General features: G+C 39.8%; 1 protein-coding gene across 1 annotated transcript in view; it reads left to right on the top strand.

Moving 5' to 3' along the window:
- PLCB4 (phospholipase C beta 4) overlaps positions 1–24744 on the top strand; it is a 788735-nt gene that overhangs the window by 620307 nt on the left and 143684 nt on the right. Inside the window, 5 exon segments of the mRNA XM_053712158.1 lie at positions 5531–5631; positions 8455–8493; positions 9226–9367; positions 14125–14209; positions 23305–23429. Coding sequence (XP_053568133.1) covers positions 5531–5631; positions 8455–8493; positions 9226–9367; positions 14125–14209; positions 23305–23429 — 492 coding nt within the window.

Raw genomic sequence — 24744 nt, 5'->3', positions numbered from 1 at the left:
CAGATTCCTCTTATCATACCTGTCTTCAAGACCAGATAAATGGGATGCCTTTCTAGGGTGCATGAGGGATCTCTCCTCCCTAGAAGTGATTGTGTCAGTACCTCCAGCAGAGAGAGGTCTGGGATACTACTCAAAACTTTTTGTGGTCCCAAAGAAGGAGGATACGTTTCGCCTGATTCTAGACCTAAAGTGATTAAACAAGTTTCTGTCGGTGCCATCGTTCAAGATGGAGACGATAAGGTCAATTCTGCCATTAGTTCAAGAGGGACAGTTTATGACTACAATAGACTTGGATGCTTACCTTCATGTACCAATACACAGGGATCACTTCAAGTTCTTAAGATTCGCCTTTCTGGACCAACACTTCCAGTTTGTGGCTCTCCCATTTGGTCTGGCTACTGCCCCAAGAGTTTTTTTACGAAGGTTCTAGGGGCTCTGCTCACTGTGGCAAGATCCAGGGGTATTGCAGTAGCTCCATACTTGGACAACATCCTGGTCCAAGTTCTGTCCTGCTGGCTGGCAGAAGACCATTCAAGAGCTCTGCTGCTTCTACTTCAATCTCATGGATGGAAGATAAACTTAGGAAAGAGTTCTCTGGTTCCCAGTACCAGAGTGGAATTCCTGGGCATGATAATAGATTCCATATCCATGAAGATATTCCTTACAGACCAGAAACCATTGCAAAATTGCTTCAAACTGTCTTGCCCTCTAGACCTCCTTAAGACCATCTGTGGCCAGGTGTATGGAGGTAATTGGCCTCATGGTGTCCAACATAGATGTCATTTCATTCACCAGGTTCCATCTCAGACTTCTTCAGTTGTGCATGCTGAGGCAATGGAACATGATCACTCGGATCTATTCCAACAGATTTCTCTGGACAACCAGTCGAGAGAATTGCTCTCTTGGTGGCTCTGTCCAGATCACCTGTCCCAGGGGACATCCTTCTTGAGACCATCCTGGGAGATTGTGACTACTAACGCAAGTCTATCAGGATGGGGAGCTGTTTAGGGTGCCAGGGAGGCACAGGGCCAGTGGACTCGAGAGGAATCGCTTCTCCCGATCAACATTTTGGAACTTTGAGCGATCTTCAATGCTTTGAAGGCTTGGCCTCTTCTGGGTTTGTCCCAGTTTATCAGATTCCAATCAGGCAACATTACCTCGGTGGCTTACATCAACCATCAGGGGGGGACGAGAAGCTCCATAGCCATGAGGGAAGTATCTCAGATTCTGTAATGGGTAGAAGCCCGCAGCTGCTCGCTGTCAGCAATCCACATTCCGGGTGGAGATAACTGGGAAGCGGATTTTTTCAGCAGACAATTGTTTCATCTGGGAGAATGATCTCTCCATCCCAAGGTGTTTGCGGAGATTATCTCTCCATCCCAAGGTGTTTGCGGAGATTTGCAACAGATGGGGGATGCCAGAGATAGATCTCATGGGGTCCAGACTCAATTCCAAGCTACTCTGATACGGGGCGAGGGCCAGGGATCCTCAGGCAGAACATATAGATGCCTTAGCAGTGCCCTGGGGGTTCAACCTAGTTTACATTTTTCCACCGTTACCACTTCTACCTCGGGTAGTGGCCCTCATCAAGCAGGAGCAAGCTTCAACTATTCTAATTGCTCCATTGTGGCCTTAAAGGATGTGGTTTGCGGATCCGGGGGGGATGTTGTCATCTCCTCCATGGAGGTTACCTTGTTGCAGGGATCTGCTGGAACAGGATCCCTTTGTTCATCAAAATCTGGACTCTCTGAGGCTGACTGCATGGAGATTGAATGCCTAGTCCTAGCTTAGAGAGTTTTTTTTGAGAGAGTGATTGATACTCTCATTCAAGCAAGAAAGCTGGTTACCTGTCGCATCTATCATAAGGTGTGGAGGACCTACTTTTTCTGGTGTGACGAACGTGGATTCCCCTGGCATAAGGTCAAGGTATCCAGGATTCTTTCCTTTCTCCAGGACGGTTTGGAGAAAGGACTTGCCGCTAGTTCCTTAAAAGGACAGATTTCTGCGCTATTTGTGTTATTACACAAGAGGCTCACTGAGCTTCCCGATATGCAGTCTTGTTCAGGCTCTGTCCAGAATCAGGCCTGTGTTTAGACATTCCGCTCCTCCTTGAAGTTTAAATTTAGTTCTTAAGGTTTTGCAGAGGGCTCCTTTTGAGCCCATGCATTCGGTTGACATTAAGTTACTGTCTTGGAAAGTTCTTTTTCTACTGGCTATTGCCTCAGCACGCAGAGTCTCTGAGATGGAGGCCTTGCAATGTGATCCTTACCTAGTTTTTCATGATGATAAGGCTGTTCTTCGCACTGGGTTGGGTTTCCTCCCTATGGTGGTGTCTGATCGCAACATCAATCAGGAGATTGTGGTTACTTCCTTGTGTCCTAATCCTTCTTCTTAGAAAGAACGATATAATTTGGATGTGGTTCGAGATTTGAAATTCTATCTTCAGGCTATGAAGGATTCTGCATTGTTTGTTGTCTATTCTGGGAAGCGAAGAGGGCAGAAGGCTTCTGCCACTTCCCTCTCTTTTTGGTTGAGGAGCATTATCTGCTTAGCATATGAAACAGCGGGACATAAGCCTCCTTAGAGGATTACGGCTCATTCAACTAGACCTGTGACTTCTTCTTGGGCCTCTATGGAGCAGATTTGTAGGGCGGCTGCCTGGTCCTTCTTACATACTTTTTCAAAGTTTTACAAATTTTATGTGTTTGCTTCAGCTGAAGCAGCTTTTGGGAGAAAGATTTTGCAGGCTGTGGTGCCCTCAGAATATGGTCTGCCTCTCTTTTATCCTCCTATTTTCATTCAGTGTCCTCTAGAGCTTGGGTATATGTTTCCCACAAGTAAGCAATGAAGCCGTGGACTCTCCTCATATTAAGATGGAAAACATAAATTATGCTTAACTGATCATTTCCACGGCCCCCACCCGTTTTCTCAGTTGGGCGGACCAAAACTTTTGTTTGTTCTTCTGGCACCATTTATACCCTGATATTTCTCCTATTGTTCCTTGTTCCCTCAGCAGAATGACTGGGGGATGAGGGGAGTGAGGGAGGTATTTAAGCTTTTGGCTGGGGTGTCTTTGCCTCCTCCTGGTGGCCAGGTTCTGTATTCCCACAAGTAAGGAATGAAGCCGTGGACTCTCCTCATACAGATGGAAATGAAATTATCAGGTAAGCATAATTTATGTTTTTTCATGTCCTAGTTTCATTATTGTATTGTAACAAAAGGGGTTAAGTTTCTGATGACACTTGTAAATTGTATTTCCATACAATACTGTGTAAAGGGATCATTTACATTACATCTAATAATGTAGATGGCAATGATTTTTTTTTTTTAAATTCCAGTATCAGAAAAGCATCGCTTCCCACAGAGATTTACAGAAAAACACTGATTTCAACCCTTTTTATCATTTCGATTGCACAACTGATCCCTTTTTAAAATATTGCCATTACTACAATGCTTTTATCCTCAGGCACTCAGTGTGGACTAACACATTACCATACTCTGACTGATGATATAAAGACAAGGTGAAATAGTGTATGATTCACTCTGTGGCGGATGTGATAATCCTGGTTGCCTTGTGGTTCCAGATGAATACTGATTACCATCAAGTCAAATCTCATTGCATTTAACGTTGAAAAGTTGCAGTATTAAGAACTTATAATCACACAAGCCATGGTTGCACAAGTTATAGTCAGCATTATAGATTCCGGCATGCAATTAACCCCAGAGTGCCTGAATACTTTATATGTGCGTTATTCTATGTCTAGAGAAACCGAATGACCTGATATTTTCTTGCGCTGCTGATACTTAAAGGAGGGTGTTAATCCTGAAGTGCCGGTTTTCTTGTGAGACATAATCAGCGAACGTAACCAAGAGATTGGTGTAACTAATGCATATACGTGTCATTTGCACAGAGGATTTTTTAATAATAATGACAATTACTAATGTTTCATTGTAAAGTTTAAGGTGCAATCATAGGTGTTCTGCTTTTTTGCATTGTATTTATAATTACAGGTTTTATAATTTGGATGTTTCATAGACATACCATAAGATTTTGTTTCTGTTTTTTTACATTATTACTTTTTGCTTTACAGATATGTGTAAGGTTCAGTATTATGATTTTCCATATTAAGTATTAATCTTATTGGATCATAGAGTCCCTGGCACCAGGCCTATAAAGCTATTAACTTATATTTGTTTATGATAATTAAAGAGCTGCCACTCTAACCTATAATAGTTAAATATGTATTCAGTGACTGAACATTGTAATTAGGATATGCAGATATGTTAAGTTAGGCATTTCAAAGAACTAGAAATATAATTTGTTAGTGGTATAGTGCATAATGTATAAAGTAAGGATATAGCACTTTATAATATATTGCTATAATTGATTAATTAATTAATTAACACCCTAGCTAGATTCTTCTCATATAAAGCTTCAAACAAATTAAACTCGGCTTCCATCTTTTTTCCAGCATATGAATGAATAAAACAACTTAAAGGGACAGTCTACTCGAGAATTGTTATTGCTTAAAAAAAGAAACATAATCCCTTTATTACCCATTCCCCAGTTTTGCATGACTAACACAGTTATATTAATATACTTTTTACCTCTGTGATTACCTTGTATCTAAGCCTCTGCAGACTGCCCCCGTATTTCAGTTCTTTTGACATACTTGCATTTTAGTCACTCAGTGCTGACTCATAAATAACTCCACGGGAGTGAGCATAATGTTATCTATATGGCACACATGAACTAGTGCTGTCTAGCTGTGAAAAACTGTCAAAAGGCACTGAGATAAGAGGTGGCCTTCATGGGCTTATAATTAAGCATATGAGCCTACCTAGGTTTAGCTTCCAATGATGATAAAGGTACATTGGAAAGTTGCCCTATCTGATTCATGAAAGTTTAATTTTGACTAGGCTGTTCTTTTAAAGGGACATTAAACACTAAATAAATGCTAGATAGAATGATGCATTCAAAGAAAAGATTAGTCTGAGAATAACATATAGACGTATTTTTAAAGTTTCAATAGCTTTTTAAATATTAACAAAATAAGTGTAAAGTTTTAGTGTCTATAAAACAATGGGAGCTGCCATGTTGTAACTTAGGTTACCTTCTCTGCTGTGGCCAATTAGGGACAGTTATAAATAGGTCACTAGAGTGAGCAGCCAATAGCTATGTGGGATATAACACTGTTCTGCACTTCCATTTCTAACAGGAGCTGAAAAACTCACAATTTTAGAATGCAATTACAGGAAAAAGAGACAAAATTAAAAATGAAAGTATATTGCAGATTTTTTTTATATATATAAGATTTATCATTTTATATTACCATCTGAAAGTGTTTAATGTCCCTTTAAATCATTATCACAGGATTGCCATCCTGCTTCTCACGCTGCAATAGCATAACAGTAGAACATAAAATATGTTTCTAGCTTATAATGACAGACTGCATTGCTTGTTAAATTATTTTATTTTTTATTTATGCACTGGGAAATAATAACTTTTTGCATGTTGGCTTTTATTTAGCTGATCAAGAAGAGGAAGCACATCCAGAGTTCAAGTTTGGAAGCGAGCTTTCAGCAGATGACCTCAGTCAAAAGGAAATTGCCATAAATAATGCAAAAAAGGTACATGCTGCCATTATAATTGGATAACAGTTAGATCATGAAAAATCTAGAATTCTTTTTTTAATCTTAATGCGTCTGTCACATTTAGGGTTTTCAGTTTTACAAAATAAATAGGTAGTAGTTTGATCTTTACCTGTTCCATCACTGGCTTTACTGCCTGCACCAGATTACACCCGATTGTTGGTGCTTGAACTGTTGGCTGTATAGTGTGGCATTGTGTAATAATTATATTGCATATCTGGACATGGGGCAGACCAATGGGAATTAACGATACAATTTTAAATGTTTTTTTTTTTGTGGAAAACTGCATCATGAAAGAATAAACATAATTGTATTCTGCAATGTATTAATATTAGTGCATCATTTTGTGCTCATTACATTTGTGAAGATGTCTTATAAAATCTTATATATTTCTATTAAAACACGTTTTATATATTTATACATGAATTTAGCCAATACATCCAAACACAAAGAGCACCAGTTTTATTGAGCTACGGAAGTCATGATTGGCTGCTTTTGTCACATAAGAGTGTCAGAAATTGGACATTTTCTAAAGCTGCCTTTAATTAGCAATTCTATAAACTAAATTACTGTTTTTATTACAAAAAAGATAATGCATGTTTTTCATTTACTGTAATTTGTGGAATCCAATGCATATTTAACAGTTTTATAAAATCTAGATTTGCAAACAAAACATCTGGGGCGCGATCCGTTATACGGCGCAGGTTTCGGCGCAAGCGTGGAAACCTGCGCCGCCCGTAGTTTTAGCTCGCAACTCAAGCTATCACATATACGGCGCTGTCAGATGCTAAAGTGCCGTAAGTCTGACAAACTAGCGATGTCCAGAAATCTGCGTAAGTACAAATTTCTGGAGTCGCCAGTGACTTACGGCACTTTAGAAACTGCCGCCACCTACAAAAATGGACTAAATTATAAAATCTCCCGTAACTGTCTAACACACCTCTCAAACATAGCCCGACACGTATATCCCTCTATCCGCAATCCCCCCTCTCACTCCTAACAATAAATGTATTAACCCCTAAACCGCCGCTCCCAGACCCCGCCGCCAGCTACATTAACTATATTACCCCCTAATGTGAGCCCCCTACCCCCGCCACCTACATTATATGTACTACCCCCTAATCTGACCCCCTTACACCGCCGCTACCTATATTAAAATTATTAACCCCTAATCTAATCCCCCTACACCGCCGCCACCTATATTAAATGTCTAACCCCCTAATGTGAGCCCCCTACACCGCCGCCATCTACATTAAAATTATTAACCCCTAATGTAATCCCCCTACACCGCCGCCATCTATATTAAAATTATTACCCCCTAATGTGAGCCCCCTACCCCGCCGCCACTTATTTAAACTACAAAAGGCCCTTTTAAGGGCTGGTAATAGAGCTGGTTACTTTGGGGCAATACCCTGCAAAAGGCCCTTTTAAGGGCTGGTAATAGAGCTGGTTACTTTGGGGCAATGCCACGCAAAAGGCCCTTTTCAGGGCTATATGTACTTTAGTTTAGGGTAGGGACATTTTAGTATTTTAGGGGGTAATACATTAATTATAGGTGGCAGCGGTGTAGGGGGATTAGATTAGGGGTTAATACATTTATTATAGGTGGCGGCAGTGTAGGGGGATTAGATTAGGGGGTAATATAGTTAAAATAGGTGGTGGCGGGGTAGGGGGCTCACATTAGGGGGTAATAATTTTAATATAGATGGCGACGGTGTAGGGGGATTACATTAGGGGTTAATAATTTTAATGTAGGTGGCGGCGGTGTAGGGGGATCACATTAGGGGGTTAGACATTTAATGTAGGTGGCGGCGGGGTCCGGCAGCAGCGGTTTAGGGGTTAAACACTTTATTAGGGATTGCGGCAGGGGATTGCGGTTGACAGGTAGATAGACATTGCGCATGCGTTAGGTGTTTTAGGTGTGTTAGGTTTTATTTTGCAGTTTAGGGAGCTACGGGGCTCCAATACTCAGCGTAAGGCTTACTACGCCTGCATTTTGTGGCGAGGTGAAAATGGAGTAAGATTTCTCCATTTTTGCCACGTAAGTCCTTACGCTGTATATTGGATACCAAACTGCGCTGGTTTGGTATACCTGTCTATGGGCCAAAAAACTACGGCCGAAGGCAGAAATATACGAGCGTAACTTCTAGGTTACGGCGTATATGTGATACCAAACCAGCGCAAAATTTACCGTCGCCAGCTTTTGCGGGCGACGCTGCATATCGGATCGGGCCCATGAGGTTAAAGGGATGCTAAAGCCAAATTTTGTCTTTCATGATTCAGATAAAGCATGCAATATTAAGCAACTTTCTTATTTACTCCTATTATTAATTTTTCTTTGTTCTCTTGCTATCTTTATTTAAAAAGCATGAATATAAAGCTTAGGAGCCAGCCCATTTTAGGTTCAGAACCCTGGATAGTGTGGTGGCAAACCAATAAGAAAGTATTAACCCAGGTTGTGAATCAAAAATGGGCTGGCTCCTAAACTTTATATTCCTGATTTTTATATAAAGATAGCACGAGAACAAAGAAGATTTGATAATAGGAATCAATTAGAAAGTTGCTTAAAATTGCATGCTCTATCTGAATCATGAAAGAAAAAAATTGGGTTTATTACCCTTTAGCTATGGTTAGGGTCCTATACAGTTTGATCTTTAATAGATATAAGACCTATATTGGAAAATCAATTAGGAAAGTTGACTCATGTTATATTTATTTGCATATTATCTGTATGTGACAAGGGGGGGGGGTTGTGTAAAACAACTATACTTTGTGTATCCTAATATTATCTATGGTTTTTAGGCTATTGAAGACGCTGAACAAGAAAATAACAATAAAAAGGTAATCATTTGTAATTGCAAGAAGTATTTTTGTGATTTATTTGTAACAATAGCATCAATTTATGTCATTTTATGCTACAATCACAATATAATGAATGTAACTTCCCTTTGCATCTGCATTGTAACTGACTGCTGTAACTACACTGTTCTCTATCTGCCTGTTTATATCTATCTATCTATCTATCTATCTATCAATCACACTGTAATTTTACCCCTAAAGTCTATTATAGTATTTCTATCATTTATCTAGCTTTTCTCTGGAATATCAGTGTAGTGCAGGGGCAGTAAAGTAAACATTTAACTTTCATGATTTAGATCGAACATGCAGTTTTAACCAACTTTCCAATTGTATTATTTAATTTGTTTTGTTCTTTTGGTACCCTTCATTGATAAGCATACGTATGCAGGCTGAGAAGCAGTGATGCGCTATTGGTACTTAGCTGCTGATTGGTGGCTACACATATATGTCTCTTGTGATTGGCTCACTCAGTGTGTTCAGCTTGCATCCCAATGATGTATTGCTGCTCATTCAACAAAGGATTCCGAGAGAGGAAACAAAGGATTCCTAGAGAATGAAGCAAATTTGATAATGGAAATACTTTGGAAAATAGTTTCAAATTATATACTCTATCTGAATCATGAAACAAAAATGTAAGGTTTCATGTCCCTTTAATGTTTTGTCTATGTTATTATTAATATTATTATTATTACTACGTAATGATTCTTTTTATAGGGTGCAATAACGGTTGAAGATGAACAAGCTTGGATGGCATCCTATAAATATGTAGGCGCTACAACTAATATTCATCCATTTCTGTCAACAATGATCAACTATGCTCAACCTGTAAAGTTTCAAGGCTTCAAAGTGGCAGAAGGTAAAATAAACCGCATTTAATTTATTTCTCTCATTAAACATTAAACTGTACAGAGCCTAGCGATGATAGCTGAGAAAAGGTCCATTATGTAGAGAAGGGGGTAGATTTACTATGGGTCCAGCGGACATGATTCAATGTCCGCTCGACCTCGCTAAAAGCCGACAGCATACGCTGTCAGCATTTAACATTGCACAAGTGTTTCTGGTGAAATGATTGTGCAATTCCGGCCCCTGCACATTCATAGCCAATCGGCCACTAGTAGGGGGTGTCAATATTTCTGATCATATCGGATCTGGATTATTGAAGTCCGCCACCTTACGACTACTGCTTCTTAACTTCTATTTCCCGTGAGCCGGAAACATTGCACAGAGAAAGTAGTATCCGCTGCGTATTAAATGTCCTCCAGGGTGTCTAGAAAGTGCAAAAGATCTGTTTCATGTGTATTTCCCCATTGGCCGTTCCTAATTTCCCTCTAAAATACTACTATGTAAACTAAGTATATTTTCTTTCCCTTTAATTAAAGTGCTAACCTTCCTTCCCTTGTTATAACCGCTACTGCAGGGGGCATTAAAAATCAGCAATTTTAGGGATATTGCAGTGCAAACATGAAATGCTCTATTTTGTTAGTGAATGTCATTTTTCCATTAATCACCACGGAACTCTATGTGTTTAACCCTGCAAAGGGATTAAGCACAGTTACAATTCCACCCAAGACCCACAGACAACTGCAGGTCCCAAGCAGGAAACAGCTGGTGAGCATGTTTAAATCAGCATTTGCATGGCCCCACCAATCACTGTCTTCAGCTTAAAGAATGCAAAGCGAGTGATTCTTGTGCAGAATATTACCTATGTGTTTAACCCTTTGTGGAGTTCAAACACATAAGGCTAGATTACAAGTGGCACGCTAACATTAGCTCGCACGTGATATTGTGCTCGTACTACAATATGAAAGTAAACACAGCCACACAAGTGCAAACTAAAATTGCCCTTGTCAGGATATCGTAATAGGTTAGTGTGAAATATAAAGATGCACCAAACACAACACAAATACATTAAACTAAAGTGTTATAAGGGTTAAAAGGTATACAGTGTATGACAAGTTATTTGAATGGAAGGGGTTACAATGTATACATACATATATATGTCTAAATATGTGCATGTATGTATATATACATTTGTATATATGTGTATACATGTGTATTTATGTTTATATGTGTATATATGTATATGTGTATATGTATACATGTGTATATATATATATATATATATATATATATATATATATATACATATATATACACATGTATACACATATATACATATGTATTTATACTTTAGAGCCCTTTCCACTCCAAAGTAGAAAAATACCTAAAACATTAAATTAATTTATTAATTTAATATTTAATAATGTGTTTTCTGTTTATGTACTGTATTTTATTTATTACATTCCAATGTTCTTCTCATAGGGGAAAATGTTCTATGCATTTTTAAAAATGCATTCTTAAATATATATCTGTATATACCTATATACCTATATATATGCATAAATATATATATATATATATATATATATATATATATACAAAACACACACACACATATATATATATACTCTCACCGGCTACAATGTAATGCATTTAGGCATCTAGACGTGGTGAAGAAAGGGGATTTAAGTGACTTTGAATGTGGCACAGTTGTTGGTGCCAGACGGGCTAATCTGAGTATTTAAAAAACTGTTAACAGTGAAAACGAGAAAATATCCAGTGAGCGGAAGTTGTGTGGACGAAAATGCCTTGTTGATGTCAGAGGTCAGAGGAGAATGGGCAGACTGGTTTGAGATGATAGAAATACAACAGTAACTTAAATAACTTATTTACAACCAAGGTATGCAGAATACCATCTCTGAATGCACGACACGTTGAACCTTGAAGCAGATGGGCTACAGCAGCAGTAGACCACACTGGGTGCCACTCCTGTCAGCTAAGAACAGGAAACTGAGGCTACAATTCGCACAGGCTCACCAAAATTGGACAATAGAAGCTTGGAAAAATGTAGCCTGGTTTGATGAGTCTCGATTTCAGCTGCAACATTCAGATGGTAGGGTCAGAATTTGGCGTAATCAACATGAATGCATGGATCCATCCTACCTTGTATCAACGGTTCAGGCTGGTGGTGGTGTAATGGTGTGGGAGATATGTTATTGGCACACTTTGGGCCCCTTAGTAACAGTTGAGCATCGTTTAAACGCCAAGGCCTACCTGAGTATTGTTGCTGACCATGTCCATCCCTTTATGACTACAGCTTACCCATCTTCTGATGGCTACTTCCAGCAGGATAATGCACCATGTCACAAAGCTCAAATAATCTCAAACTGGTTTCTTGAGGAAGACAATGAGTTCACTGTACTCCAGTGGCCTCCACAGTCACCAGATCTCAATCCAATAGAGAACCTTTGGGATGTGGTGGAACGGGAGATTTGCATCATGGATGTGCAACCGACAAATCTGCAGCAACTGCGTGATGCTCATGTCAATATGGACCAAAATGTCTGAGGAATTTTTCCAACACCTTGTTGAATCTATGCCCCAAAGAATTAAGGCAAAAGGGAGTCCAACCCAGTACTAGCAAGGTGTACCTAATAAAGTGGCCGGTAAGTATATATATATATATATATATATATATATATATATATATATATATATAAATAAATAGAAATGGCTTTTTTGTGAAGAACATTGGGATTTAAAATATTCATAACTTACTTCGGGATAGTGCAGTTGGTCTAATGCGTGTCGGGTTAAAGCACCAGTGATAAGTCTTTAAATTTTTTCCAGTTTGCGTACTCCATTGATGTCTTTGGGGAAAAGACGTTAATGCAGTCACATTATCCAAAGTCCTGAAGTTTCACTCACAAGCAATCAATTTTTTTTCAACTTGTAATATGCATGCTAACCTGCGCGCGTTAAAAGTTTACTTCTGGCTGTGTTTGAGCGAATAGCGCGCCACTCATAATCTGGCTGATAGATTTCCACAAACATTTTTGCACTACAATGTCTTTTTAAGCACTATTTTGAAAATGATCCACAGTGAAAATAAACACTTTTAAATCATTCAAAACTTTTTTCTTTTTTTTTTTTAAATCAAAATATGCATTGTTTTTGCATTTCAGGATCAACCCCTTGAAAAACCTCTGTTGCATTTTTATCTTATCTCCTTTACTGGGGCCAGTCATGGACAGATATAAATGAGGTCCTGCACTTATTAGGCATGTTACAAGAAGAGGTTTATAAAATCTGCCCAATGTTATTCATCCTGTCTAGGGGGTTGAAAAACACAGGTTTCAAAAATTAATATCAGGAAAAGCAGGCAAAATAAACAGGTTTTTTTTTACAGTCAACCATATTTTATAGAATTATATTTTGGGTTTAGTAACCATTTAAAGTTTCTGTCTTCCTTACTTTGGGTGGATAAGAACCAGAAGACCAGTCAAGGCTTCCAATGTTTTATAATTAAATGTAAGTGTAACAAATTCTTAGGATAGCTTCATAAATAGTCCACTTCACTTAGATGGCTTATCATCATTAATGCTCTTGTACTGAAATAATGCAATGACTTTCAACTGTATGGCAAATAGATAGGACAAAATTATGTACGTGCTTTTGAGGACTGCAATTGAACTACATTATAGCAGTAATTAAGCTGCACTAAAGAAAATATCCACAAGGGGGTGCTACATAATTATGAAAGAATTCATGGAGTTCACTGTTTTGTAAGAAGACAAAAACAGGTTACTTTGAAATGATTCTTTCAGGCTGTACATAAATCATTATTTTGGATGTTATATAATCCAGTTCTCATATCATTTACTGTATTAATTATGCACTGTGAATTGTACAGCTATTACAAGCTATCATAATTTTTTTTTCCTTATGGTACATCAGGAGGAACATAACTTTATTGTAGCATATTAACATGTTTATGCTAAAGCTATGACACTCTAAATAGTAGATTTGGAGAAAAGAAAACCTTTGTGGAGTTAAAACATTTAGGTAAAGTCCCATTCAGGGGTTCCTAATATTAATGTTACATGTAATAACAAATTAGAGCATGTTTTCTTTAGAATGTCTCTGTATGATTAACCCTTTGGATGCAACACAGACTGAAAGTCATTTCAAAACAATGCATATCTCCTTTCTTTCCCTCTGAAAATGCGCTGAGTTACATTAGTACAGGGTTGGTGTTGGTGTAATTGGTGTATAAATAAAAATGTTTTTTTTTTTAAAAAAAGGAAGCATTAAATTATTACAGGGTATCATATCCACTCTTGGGGGCCTATTTAACAACAGTACGGATCAGGTCCGACAGACCTTGCTGAATGCGAAGAGCAATACGCTCTCCATATTCAGCATTGTATCAGCAGCTCTTGTGAGCTGCTGGTGCAACGCCGACCCCTGCAGATTCGTGGCCAATCGGCCTCCAGCAGGGGGGTGTCAATCAACCCTATCGTACTCGAATTGCGGACAGGTTATGAGGCAGCGGTCTTTAGACCGCTGCTTCATAACTGCTGTTCTGGCGAGCCTACTTGATAAATAGGCCCCCTGATGATCAACATATTGCTATTACCGGAAATCATAGGGTTTAAAATACGTTTCTTTTTAGAACTTATGTATAACTGTGTTGTTTAATACATAATACATTTTAATTACAACTTTGTATTGCTGTAGGTTAATTGTTTTTTGTTCCTTTTTTCTTTGTAGAACGTAACATTCATTACAATATGTCCTCATTTAACGAGTCAGTTGGCCTGGGATATTTGAAGACCCATGCAATCGAATTTGTAAAGTATCCTTGTAATATGATGCGTTCCCTGTATGTTCGGAGTACAAAGGGAAGTTAGGATTAGCAACAGAATGCTTCAAATTAAAAACAGTAGTCTTTATATACTGTAGTATGCTAATGTTTAAAAGAATATGAAACCTTTTTTATTTTCTTATAATTCAGGTGGAGCATACAATATTAAACAACATTCCAACTTATTTCTATTATGAAATATGCTTCATTCTCTTGGTATCCTTTATTGGAGAAGCAACAATGCACAACTAGGAGCTAGCTGAGCTCATCAGGTGAACCAATGACAAGGTATATGTGCAGCCACCAAACAGCAGCTAGCTCTATTGTTGCTTATGAGCCTACCTAGGTATGCTTTTCAACAAAGCATACCAAGATACCAAGAGAAAGAAGCAGTTAAATAATAGTAGTGAAGTTGTTTATAAGTGCACGCTCTATCTGAATCATGAAAGTTTAATTTTCTCTTTAATATCCCTCTAAACCTCTGCTTTAAACTATTTTTGGCTTCTGAATTAACTTTTTTGTTATTAGATACTCCTACAGTTAAATGACAAATTTCCATAAAGTTTTTTAGATTAGTGACCACGTACACTGCAGTAGAACACATTTTAGATACATCTGCCCTACCAAGCATTCATTTAGGTGTGAAAACATTTGACTAAAGAGCCATCTAGCTACTGTTTAATACTTATACAGATCTCCTGAGACCAAAGAACAGTTACATGTCTGAGTAAACAGTCTTTGCTAAGATTTAAGGCGGCACGCCCTCTCTGATTACGTAATAAATCATTACACACTCCAATGAGAGAAGGGCCTGTCAATCACCACAAGCAAAAGCTCAGAAGTGGCGGAGAGTGTAAGAATCAGCTGTCGAAGGGCACAGAAGTAGCTGATGCTGCTTAGTACAGGGATCACATGTTCATGTCAGTAATTGAAAACAAGCTGCCCTGTTTTGACAGACCACTTTTTTAGTTGCTCACAATTTGAGTGGGACAAAAGGGGACAAATGCACTCCCAGCTTGGGCACATGCCTAGAATCTGATTCTAGGTATAAGCAATGGAAAGAAGAGACGCTCTTCTTGGTTAGCATAAATATGGCAATTTTCTTACCTTTTGGGCACCAGTTCTAGAGTTATAAATGTAAAAGAGCAGTAAAACTTTCTTTCTCTTAGCCAAAAATAAATCCACACACCCTTGAGATTGCTTACTTAAAATAAGAAAATACCCTCTTTCTAATAAGTAGTTACGTGAATATCTAAATCAGCGATAGACAACTGGCAGCCCAAGTGCTACATGAGGCATTCTGCACTAGTTTTTGCAGCCCCCAGGAAAAATAGAAGTAACAATGTGTGCCATAGTTTGTTGCCCCCCAGGAAACAGTGGAGCTTTGGGGTGACCTCAGCTGAAAACAAAACATCTGGAAGGACTAATAGCAGATACTGGGTACCTGCAACCGTACATAAATCTATACATGTGCCACTGGATGATTTTACAAAATATTTGTTTAATAGCCATAAATTTGGTGTAGAGCAATAAAATACAAAAGAGCTGAAATAGTCATTTGGCAAGAAATAAAATATGTATATAGGAGAAATAATTAAAAAAAAGAGTAGATTTCTCTTTTAAATGATGGGCAATAACATGATGACTATTTAGTTCACTAGACACTATGTTCAGAGAAATAATCTTTATTGGCCAAGCATAATGCAGCACTATCTTTAAAAAAGAACCCAGCACACATTATAAATTAGTCTCTTCACATGAATTCTAGATATAGTATTATTATTATTATTATTATTGTTATAGGTTATTTGTAGAGCGCCAACAGATTCCGCAGCGGTATAGTATGGTTCAGTACATCTCACTAACTAGAAATATATCTCATATTTATTTCTCAACACTGAAAATAATTTGGCTGGGATATGTTATCTATTTTTCCCAACCATGGAAAAAAATTTTTTTTTCCAGTTACCCATGTTAAACCCATGTTAAACACCACTTTTATGCTGGGTTTGCTATTTTAGGAGATGATAATGCTGCCCCATCATAATCATTTTTGCTTTTTCTCTTCCCTTTTTATTTGCTTATGTACTACTAATCCCTAATTGTCCCCAAACTCTTCATAAGTCTCACTCTTGTTTTTAAAGGGACACTGTACAGTAAAATTTGATTTCCCTTAATATGTTCAAAATGATCTACTGTAGAGTATTAAATGTATGGGAAATTGTTTCTTCGTGTTTCTTCCACCGCAAAGTAAAACACTGCACTATTAACCCCTAAACCGCGTGCCCCCCCAATGCAAGATAACCCACTTACCTAACACCCCCTAAGTTAACCCAAAATAAACTAACCCTACCTTTAACAAAAAAAAAAAACCTAACTACCTTTAAAAAAAAAAAAAGGTGTTACTTTGCGGTGGGAAGCTTGTGGTTTAGGGGTTAATAGTGTAGTGTTTAACTTTGCAGTGGGGGGCTGGTGGATTAGGTTTTGATAGTGTAGAGGTTTTGTTTGGGTTGGGAGGCTGGCAATTTAGGGTTAATAGTGTAGTGCATACTTTGTGATGTGGGGGTGTGGCGGTTTAGGGGTTAATAGTGTAGTGTGGACATTGCGGTGGGCTATGTGGCGGTTTAGGGGTTATTTGAGTAAGGATCTTATGGCGATTCAGTTAACGAGCGAGAAGGGTGTGTGTTTTTTTGTTCCATTGACTTCTATGGGGCATTAGTGCTGGTGGGATAAGTTTTTACTTTCAACTCGTAATACCAGCGCAACCCAACTAGCACAAAAGGTTTACCGCTAGCGCAGTTAGCGCTCTAGCAAAAGCACTAGTTAGTATTCTACTTGTAATCTAGGCCTAAATACACTCCAGTAAGTAAAATGGACCATTGTTAACACATCAAAGGGGAGAAAATTTTTGAGTACAATGTCCCTTTGATATTTTTTCCCTTACTAACTCTTATTTTCTCTCACTTTTTCCACCCCATTTTTGTGGCTCATTTCCATCTAAAGGGGAGGAGAGTCCACAGCTTCATTCATTACTTGTGGAAATTAAGTACCTGGCCACCAGGAGGAGGCAAAGACACCCCAGCCAAAGGCTTAAATACCTCCCCCACTTCCCTCATCCCCCAGTCATTATTTGCCTTTTGTCACAGGAGGTTGGCAGAGAAGTTTCGGAAGATTTGGAGTAGTCTCTTATGGAGGGTAGTACTCTTCAGAATGGGACTAGAGTTTTAAGTAGTCCTGTCAGCCTTTCAGTGAGAGCTTGAGTGAAAGTTAGAGTCTGGAGATGCAGGGAGAGTCTTTCTGCGAAATATCCCGACTCATTCTAACAGCTCCATAAGCAATCAGTGTTGACGAGTTTCACTGCCTGCTTTCTACACTCAAGTCCATGTCAGGAGCGATGCTACTACACTGTCACACTTGAGAGGCCGTGTTCCTGTTCCATGGCATAGATTCTGGTAAGATCGTTTCATTTTTTATACACATAATGATAACGCAGAAGACAGGGTCACAGTGTGAAACCTTTTGTCTTTATAGAATCAAGGGTTAATATCCCTGGCAGGGGGATTATTGAACAGGGGGGGGGGGGGTCTGTACATAATATTGTTTATTGTGTCATTGCTGCGATATGTGTAAGATGAGGCTTTGGCAATGGGTGGACTTTTAGTTTTATTTCCAGGAGTATTTGTGCGGCCAATTTGGTGCGTTTTTCTCCCTAGTGCAGGGGCGGTCCTGCAAGGCATTCCTTCTGACCGGGTGTGGCCTATTCAACTTTCTCTGCTTGACCGGCGGTTGCAGGAGACAAAACGGTTTCTGTGGTCCGGATCATAGGAGGTGGTGAGTGCCCCGGCCATTGGAGGTTATAAAGGTGCCATTTTTCATATAGATGTAGTCCATAATAAAGACGTAAGCTATGGAGGACTCAGACGCATTGGAGGGTACTCCCTCTTTAACAAAGTCTCATACCTGTGTTTATTGCGAGGAGGTTGTGGTATATCCGCCTGCTCAACTATGTTCCACATGCCTTGATAAAGTTACGACATCTAGAAAGAATAGGATGTCTAGTACTACTGAGCTGTCCACCTCTGAGGGTTCCCTGTCCCGTGAGGTGCATTCCCTACATTCATCTCCGATTAGACATGCATCACCCCAGGGCATGACCATTTCTCCTACCGGAGAGATCCGTTGGCCGCCAGATTTTGCGGATCAACTGCAAACGGCGGTGTCTAAGGTGATTAGTGCCTTACCACGTTCTGCTAAACGCAAGCGTAAGGTAAAATATGGCGATCCGATCCAGGGGTCATATACTCCAATGGATATTTCTGAAAGATTATCCGCTGACGAGGATGACTCTGACTCTTCGGAGGACGTTCCTTCTGGGTCGGAGTCTATGTCATCTAAAGCTCCGACTGCGGAGGAGCCTGACTTTAAATTTAGGATTGAAAATTTGCGCTTTTTGCTGAAGCAAGTGCTTGCTACTCTCGAGGTTCTGGAACCAAAACTACCGGAGGAACCTTCGATTCCTAAGCTTGATAAAGTATATGAGGACATGGTGGTGCCTTAGACTTTCCTGATTCCTATTAAGATGGCTATCATTATTAAGAATGAATGGGAGAGATTAGGTTCTTCCTTTTCCCCTTCTTCCTTTAAGAAGCTGTTCCCCGTTTCGCACTCTCAGCTCGAGCTATGGGCGACTGTCCCTAAAGTGGATGGTGCTATCTCTACGCTCGCGAAGCGGACGACGATTCCTCTTGAGGATAGTTCGTCGTTTAAAGAGCCCATGGATAAAAAGTTAGAAAACATGTTAAGAAAAATGTTTCAACACATGGGTTTGTTTTTCAGCCAACAGCGGCGTTTGCTGCGGTAGCGGAGCTGCGACATATTGGTGCAAATCTCTGTCGGACATGGTCAAGAGGGAGACTCCCCTCGATTAGATACAGGATAGAATTAAGGCCTCGAGGGTCGCTAATTCTTTTATTTGTGATGCCAATATGCAAATCATTCATCTGAATGCTAAGGTATCAGGCTTTTCTGTACTAGCCCGCAGGGCTCTGTGGCTAAAGTCTTGGTCTGCGGACATGACCTCTAAGTTTAGACTTCTATCCATTCCCTTTCAGGGAAAGATCCTCTTTGGTCCGACATGGCCAAACACAAGCAGCCTGCCACAAAAGCGGATCAGTCCAAGGGCACTTGGAAGCCAGCTCAGTCTTGGAATAAGTCCAAGCAGAACAAGAAGCCCCCCGGCACAAAGTCGGCATGAAGGAGCGGCCCCCGACTGGTCACCGGACCAAGTAGGGGGCATATTATCTCTCTTTTCAGAGGCCTGGTTGCAGGATGTTCAGGACCCTTGGGTTCTGGAGGTTATCGCCCAGGGATACAGGATAGGGTTCAGATCTCATCCGCCCAAGGGGCAGATTCCTCCTGTCAAATCTGTCTTCCAGACCAGAAAAGAGAGACGCCTTTCTAGAATGTACCCCCAGCAGAAAGGGGTTTAAGGTACTATTCAAACCTTTTCATGGTCCAAAAAAAGGAGGCCATGTTCCATCCAATTCAAGACCTAAAATGTTTAAACAAGTTTTTGGCTGTTCCATCGTTCAAAATGGAAACGATCAGATCTATTCTGCCCCTAGTGCAAGAGGGGCAGTTCATGACGACAATAATCTGGAAGGATGCCTAACTTCATGTTCCAATCCTCAGGGATCACTTCAGGTTCCTGAGATTTGCGTTTCTGGACCAACATTTCCAGTTTGTGGCCCTTCCCTTCAGTTTGGCGACGGCCCAGAGAGTCTTCACAAAGGTCCTGGGGGCGCTACTTGAAGTAGCCAGATCCAGAGGCATTGCTGTGGCGCCCTATCTGGACGACATCCTAGTCCAGGCACCGTCATTCAGTCTAGCAGAGGATCACTCGAGGGCCCTTCTTCTTTTGCTCCAATCTCACAGTTGGAAGATAAACTCAGGAAAGAGTTCCCTGATTCCCAGCAACAGGGTGGAGTTCCTGGGAACGATAATAGATTCTATATCCATGAGGATATTTCTCACAGATCAGTGACGCAGGAAGATTACATCCACCTGTCTTTCCCTTCAGTCCTCCTCCAGTTCCTCTGTGTATGGAGGTGATCGGGCTCATGAGATCCAGCATCAATGTCATTCCATTCGCCAGGTTCCATCTAAGACCTCTTCAGTTGTGCATGTTGAGACAGTGGAACAGCGATCATACAGACCTATCCCAACAGATTTCTCTGGACGATTGGACGAGGGACTCCCTCTCTTGGTGGATCCGTCCGGAACAACTGTCCCAAGGGACATCTTTCCTGAGACCGTCCTGGGAGATTGTAACCACGGATGCGAATCTAGCAGGATGGGAAGCTGTTTGAGGTGCCAGGATGACTCAGGGAAAGTGGTCTCGAGAGGAGTCTCTCCTCCTGATCAATATTCTGGAACCTCAAGCAATCTACAATGTTCTGAAGGCGTGGCCTCCTCTGGGGTCATTCAGCTTCATCAGGTTCCAGACAGACAAAATTACCTCGGTGGCTTACATCAACCATCAGGGGGGACGAGAAGCTCCCTAGCAATGAGGGAGGTTTCTCGGATATTGGAATGGGCAGAGTCCCATAGCAATCCACATTCCGGGTGTGGACAACTCAGAAGTGGATTTTCTCAGCAGGCAATCCTTCCATCCGGGGGAATGGTCTCTCCATACAGAGGTGTTTGCGGAGATTTGTCACAGATGGGGGAAACGTGAGATAGATCTCATGGTGCCCAGACTTAATTGCAAGCTACCCAGATACAGGTCACGGTCCAGGGATCCCCAGGCAGAGCTGATAGATGCCTTAGCGGTGCCTTGGGGGTTCAACCTAGTTTACATTTTTCCATCATTGCCATTTCTACCTCGTGTAGTGGCCTGCATCAAGCAGGAGCAAACTTTGGCTATTCTGATTGCTCCGTCATGGCCTCGGAGGACGTGGTTTGTGGATCTGGTGGGGATGTCATCTTCTCCTCCATGGAGTTTACCCTGTCGCAGGGATCTGTTGATACAGGGTCCCTTACAACAGCAAAATCTAGATTCTCTGAGGCTGACTGCATGGAGATTGAATGCTTAGTCTTGGCCAGGAGAGGGTTTTCTGAGAGAGTGATTGATACTCTCATTCAGGCCAGGAAGCCGGTCACTCGTCGCATCTATCATAAGGTGGGGGGACTTATTTGTTCTGGTGTGAGAAGTATGGATATCCTTGGCACAAGGTGAAGGTATCCAGGATTCTGTCCTTTCTCCAGGATGGACTGGAGAAGGGGCTTGCCGCCAGTTCCTTGAAGGGACAGATTTTGGCATTATCTGTTTTGTTACACAAGAAGCTTGCTAAGCTTCCAGATATTTAGTCTTTTGTTCAGGCCCTGTCTAGAATCAAGCCTGTTTTTAGACAGTCTCCTCCTTGGAGCTTGAACTTGGTTCTGAGGGTGTTGCAGAGGGTTCCATTTGAACCTATGCACTTTATTGACATTAAGATTCTTTCCTGGAAAGTTCTCTTTCTGTTGGTTATTGCATCGGCTTGCAGAGTGTCTGAGCTGGCAGCCTTGCAATTTGAGCCTCCTTATTTGTTTTTTCACGCTGATAAGGTTGTTCTTCGTACTGGTTTGGGATCTCTTCCCAAAGTTGTGTCTAACCGTAGCATGATTCATTTAGCCTATGAGACAGTGGGACATATGCCTCCTCAGAGGATCACGGCTCATTCGACTAGAGCTGTGGCTTCGTCTTGGGCCTTCAAGAATGAGGCCTCTATGGAGCAGATTTGTAAGTTGGCTACCTGGTCCTCCTTACATACCTTTACAAAATTTTACAAACTTGACGTTTTTGCTTCGGCAGCAGCAGTTTTTGGGAGAAAGGGTTTTACAGGCTGTGGTGCCCTCAGATTAGGGTCCGCCTTCTTTTGCCCTCCCGTTTTTCATTCAGTGTCCTCTAGAGCTTGGGTATTTGTTCCCACAAGTAATGAATGAAGCCGTGGACTCTTCTCCCCTTTAGATGGAAAACATAAATTATGCTTACCTGATAATTTTATTTCCATCGTGGGGAGGAGAGTCCACGGCTCCCGCCCGTGGCTCCGGTGGGTGGACCTAAATTCCGGCAACATTTATACCCTGATATTTCTCCTACTGTTCCTTGTTCCATTGGCAGAATAACTGTCGGATGAGGGAAGTGGGGGAGGTATTTAAGCCTTAGGCTGGAGTGTCTTTGCCTCCTCCTGGTGGCCAGGTTCTTAATTCCCACAAGTAATGAATGAAGCCATGGACTCTCCTCCCATGATGGAAATTAAATTATCAGGTAAGCATAATTTTATGTTTTTTGTTCCTTTTCCTCACTCCAGCAGGTGTTTCCTCATAACATTTTCTGCTACTAGATCGTTCTAATTAAAGGGACACTGAACCCAATTTTTTTCTTTCATGATTCAGATAGAGCATGCAATTTAAGCAACTTTCTAATTTACTCCTATTATCAATTTTTCGTCATTCTCTTGCTATCTTTATTTGAAAAGCAAGAATGTAAGTTTAGAAGCTGGCCTATTTTTGGTTCACAACCAGGGTTGTCCTTGCTGATTAGACAGCACCAATAAACAAGTGTTGTCCAGTGTCTGAACCAAAAAGTATCTGTCTCCTTAGCTTAGATGCCTTCTTTTTCAAATAAAGAAGAATGAAGAAAAATTGATAATAGGAGTAAATTAGAAAGTTGCTTAAAATTGCATGCTCTATCTGAATCATGAAAGAAAATATTTGGGTTTAGTATCCCTTTAAGAACCAATGGTTAGAGGTATACAAGTAACATGTAAACACATACAACTGATAATATAGTCTAGATTAATAAAAAAGAGAGGGCTCTCCTTGGAGGTAAATTTCTCCAGCTCCTATGCAATATGTTTAACAGGAAATTCAGAGATACATCTTATGGTTATGACCACTTGATATGAAGTGAAATTAGCAATATAGTGTTATTGAAAGAATAAACATATTTGATAAAAATACTTACAATAAAATGAAGCCGTCAGGCAGGGATTTTATAATATAGTCTCTGTATGTGTATTTGTGTTTCTTAACCAACCCTTTAGTTACAACAAACGTCAGATGAGTCGGATCTACCCCAAGGGGGGAAGAGTGGATTCCAGTAATTACATGCCTCAGATTTTCTGGAACGCTGGATGCCAGATGGTGTCTCTGAACTATCAGACCCCAGGTAGGTCCAGCCAAGCTTAATGCCAAAGAAATGTTTGCTTTGTAACCTACTACACAGATGCTACAGAACGGCTTTAGGCTCTTAAATTGAGATATGTCCAAATAAAACTAAAATGTTTACAGACAAGGGAAAATGTATTAACTTCTGAGTAATCAATATAAAGGTGATTTAAAAGGACATGAAGCCCATTTTTTTTTTCTTTCATGATTCAGAAAGATCATTCAATTTTAAGCAATTTTCCAATTTACTTCTATTATCTAATTTGCGTCATCCTCTTAATATCCTTTGTTGAAAAGCATCTACATTTGTGCTATTGGCTCACCCATGTGCATTGCTATTTCTCCAACAAAGGATACCTAAAGAATGCAGAAAATTATATAATAGAGGAAAATCGGAATGTTGTTCAAAATTGTCATCTCTAACTGGATCATGAAAGAAGAATTTTGGGTTCACGTCCCGTATGAGCACATGATCTATTGTGAATATTCACAGTTTTTTAATTAGTTAATTCCCTATGAATGAAATAACATTAGTAACACATTGAAAATAAATGCAAATGTTGAATGTTTCCCTTCAATATAAACAACTTGCTTTCATTTGATATTGTACGTTTAGCCATTGAGAATAATCAAGTTGTAGAAGCTTTGTTATATCTTGACATTGCATTTAAAATTGATTTCGTACTTGAGAAAACATGAATCCAAACAATCAAAAGAGCTAGTTTTATTGACTATTTTAAGGGACTCAGCAATAAATAATTCTCCTTAAAAAACACTTTAAATGGCCATTGTGTATAAAAATAGCATAAACACAAAAGGGGAACTTTAATACCACAAATATTTTGAAGAAAAAAGTTATTTATGAGCTATATAAAGGGACATGAAACCCAATTTTTTTCTTTCCTGATTCAGATAGAGCAGGTCATTTTAAATAACTTTCTAATTTACTTCTATTATCAAATGTTCTTCGTTTTCTTTGTATCTTTTGTTGAAAAACAGAGACATAAGCTCACGAGTGTGCACGTGTTTGAAGCACTATATAGGCAGCAGTTTTGCAAGACTGTTATCCATTTGCAAGAACACTAGATGGCAGCACTATATCCTGTCATGCAGTGCTCTAGATACCTATCTAGGTTTAATACCATGGGGATAAAAACAAATTTTATAATAGAAGTAAATCGGAAACTTTTTTAAAATTTTATGTCTGGATCAAGGTTTCATATACCTTAAATTTTAAATTGAAACTAACAAAAATGTATGTTGAATACCAAGGTATGTGTTGTTCACTGGCTAACGGAGGAAACTCCCAAAAGGAC

This window comes from Bombina bombina, chromosome 4 (genome assembly GCF_027579735.1).
Source record: "Bombina bombina isolate aBomBom1 chromosome 4, aBomBom1.pri, whole genome shotgun sequence".
Classification (NCBI taxonomy): domain Eukaryota; kingdom Metazoa; phylum Chordata; class Amphibia; order Anura; family Bombinatoridae; genus Bombina; species Bombina bombina.
Note: the sequence above shows the minus strand (reverse complement) of the source record. Positions and strands in the feature narration are given on the sequence as shown.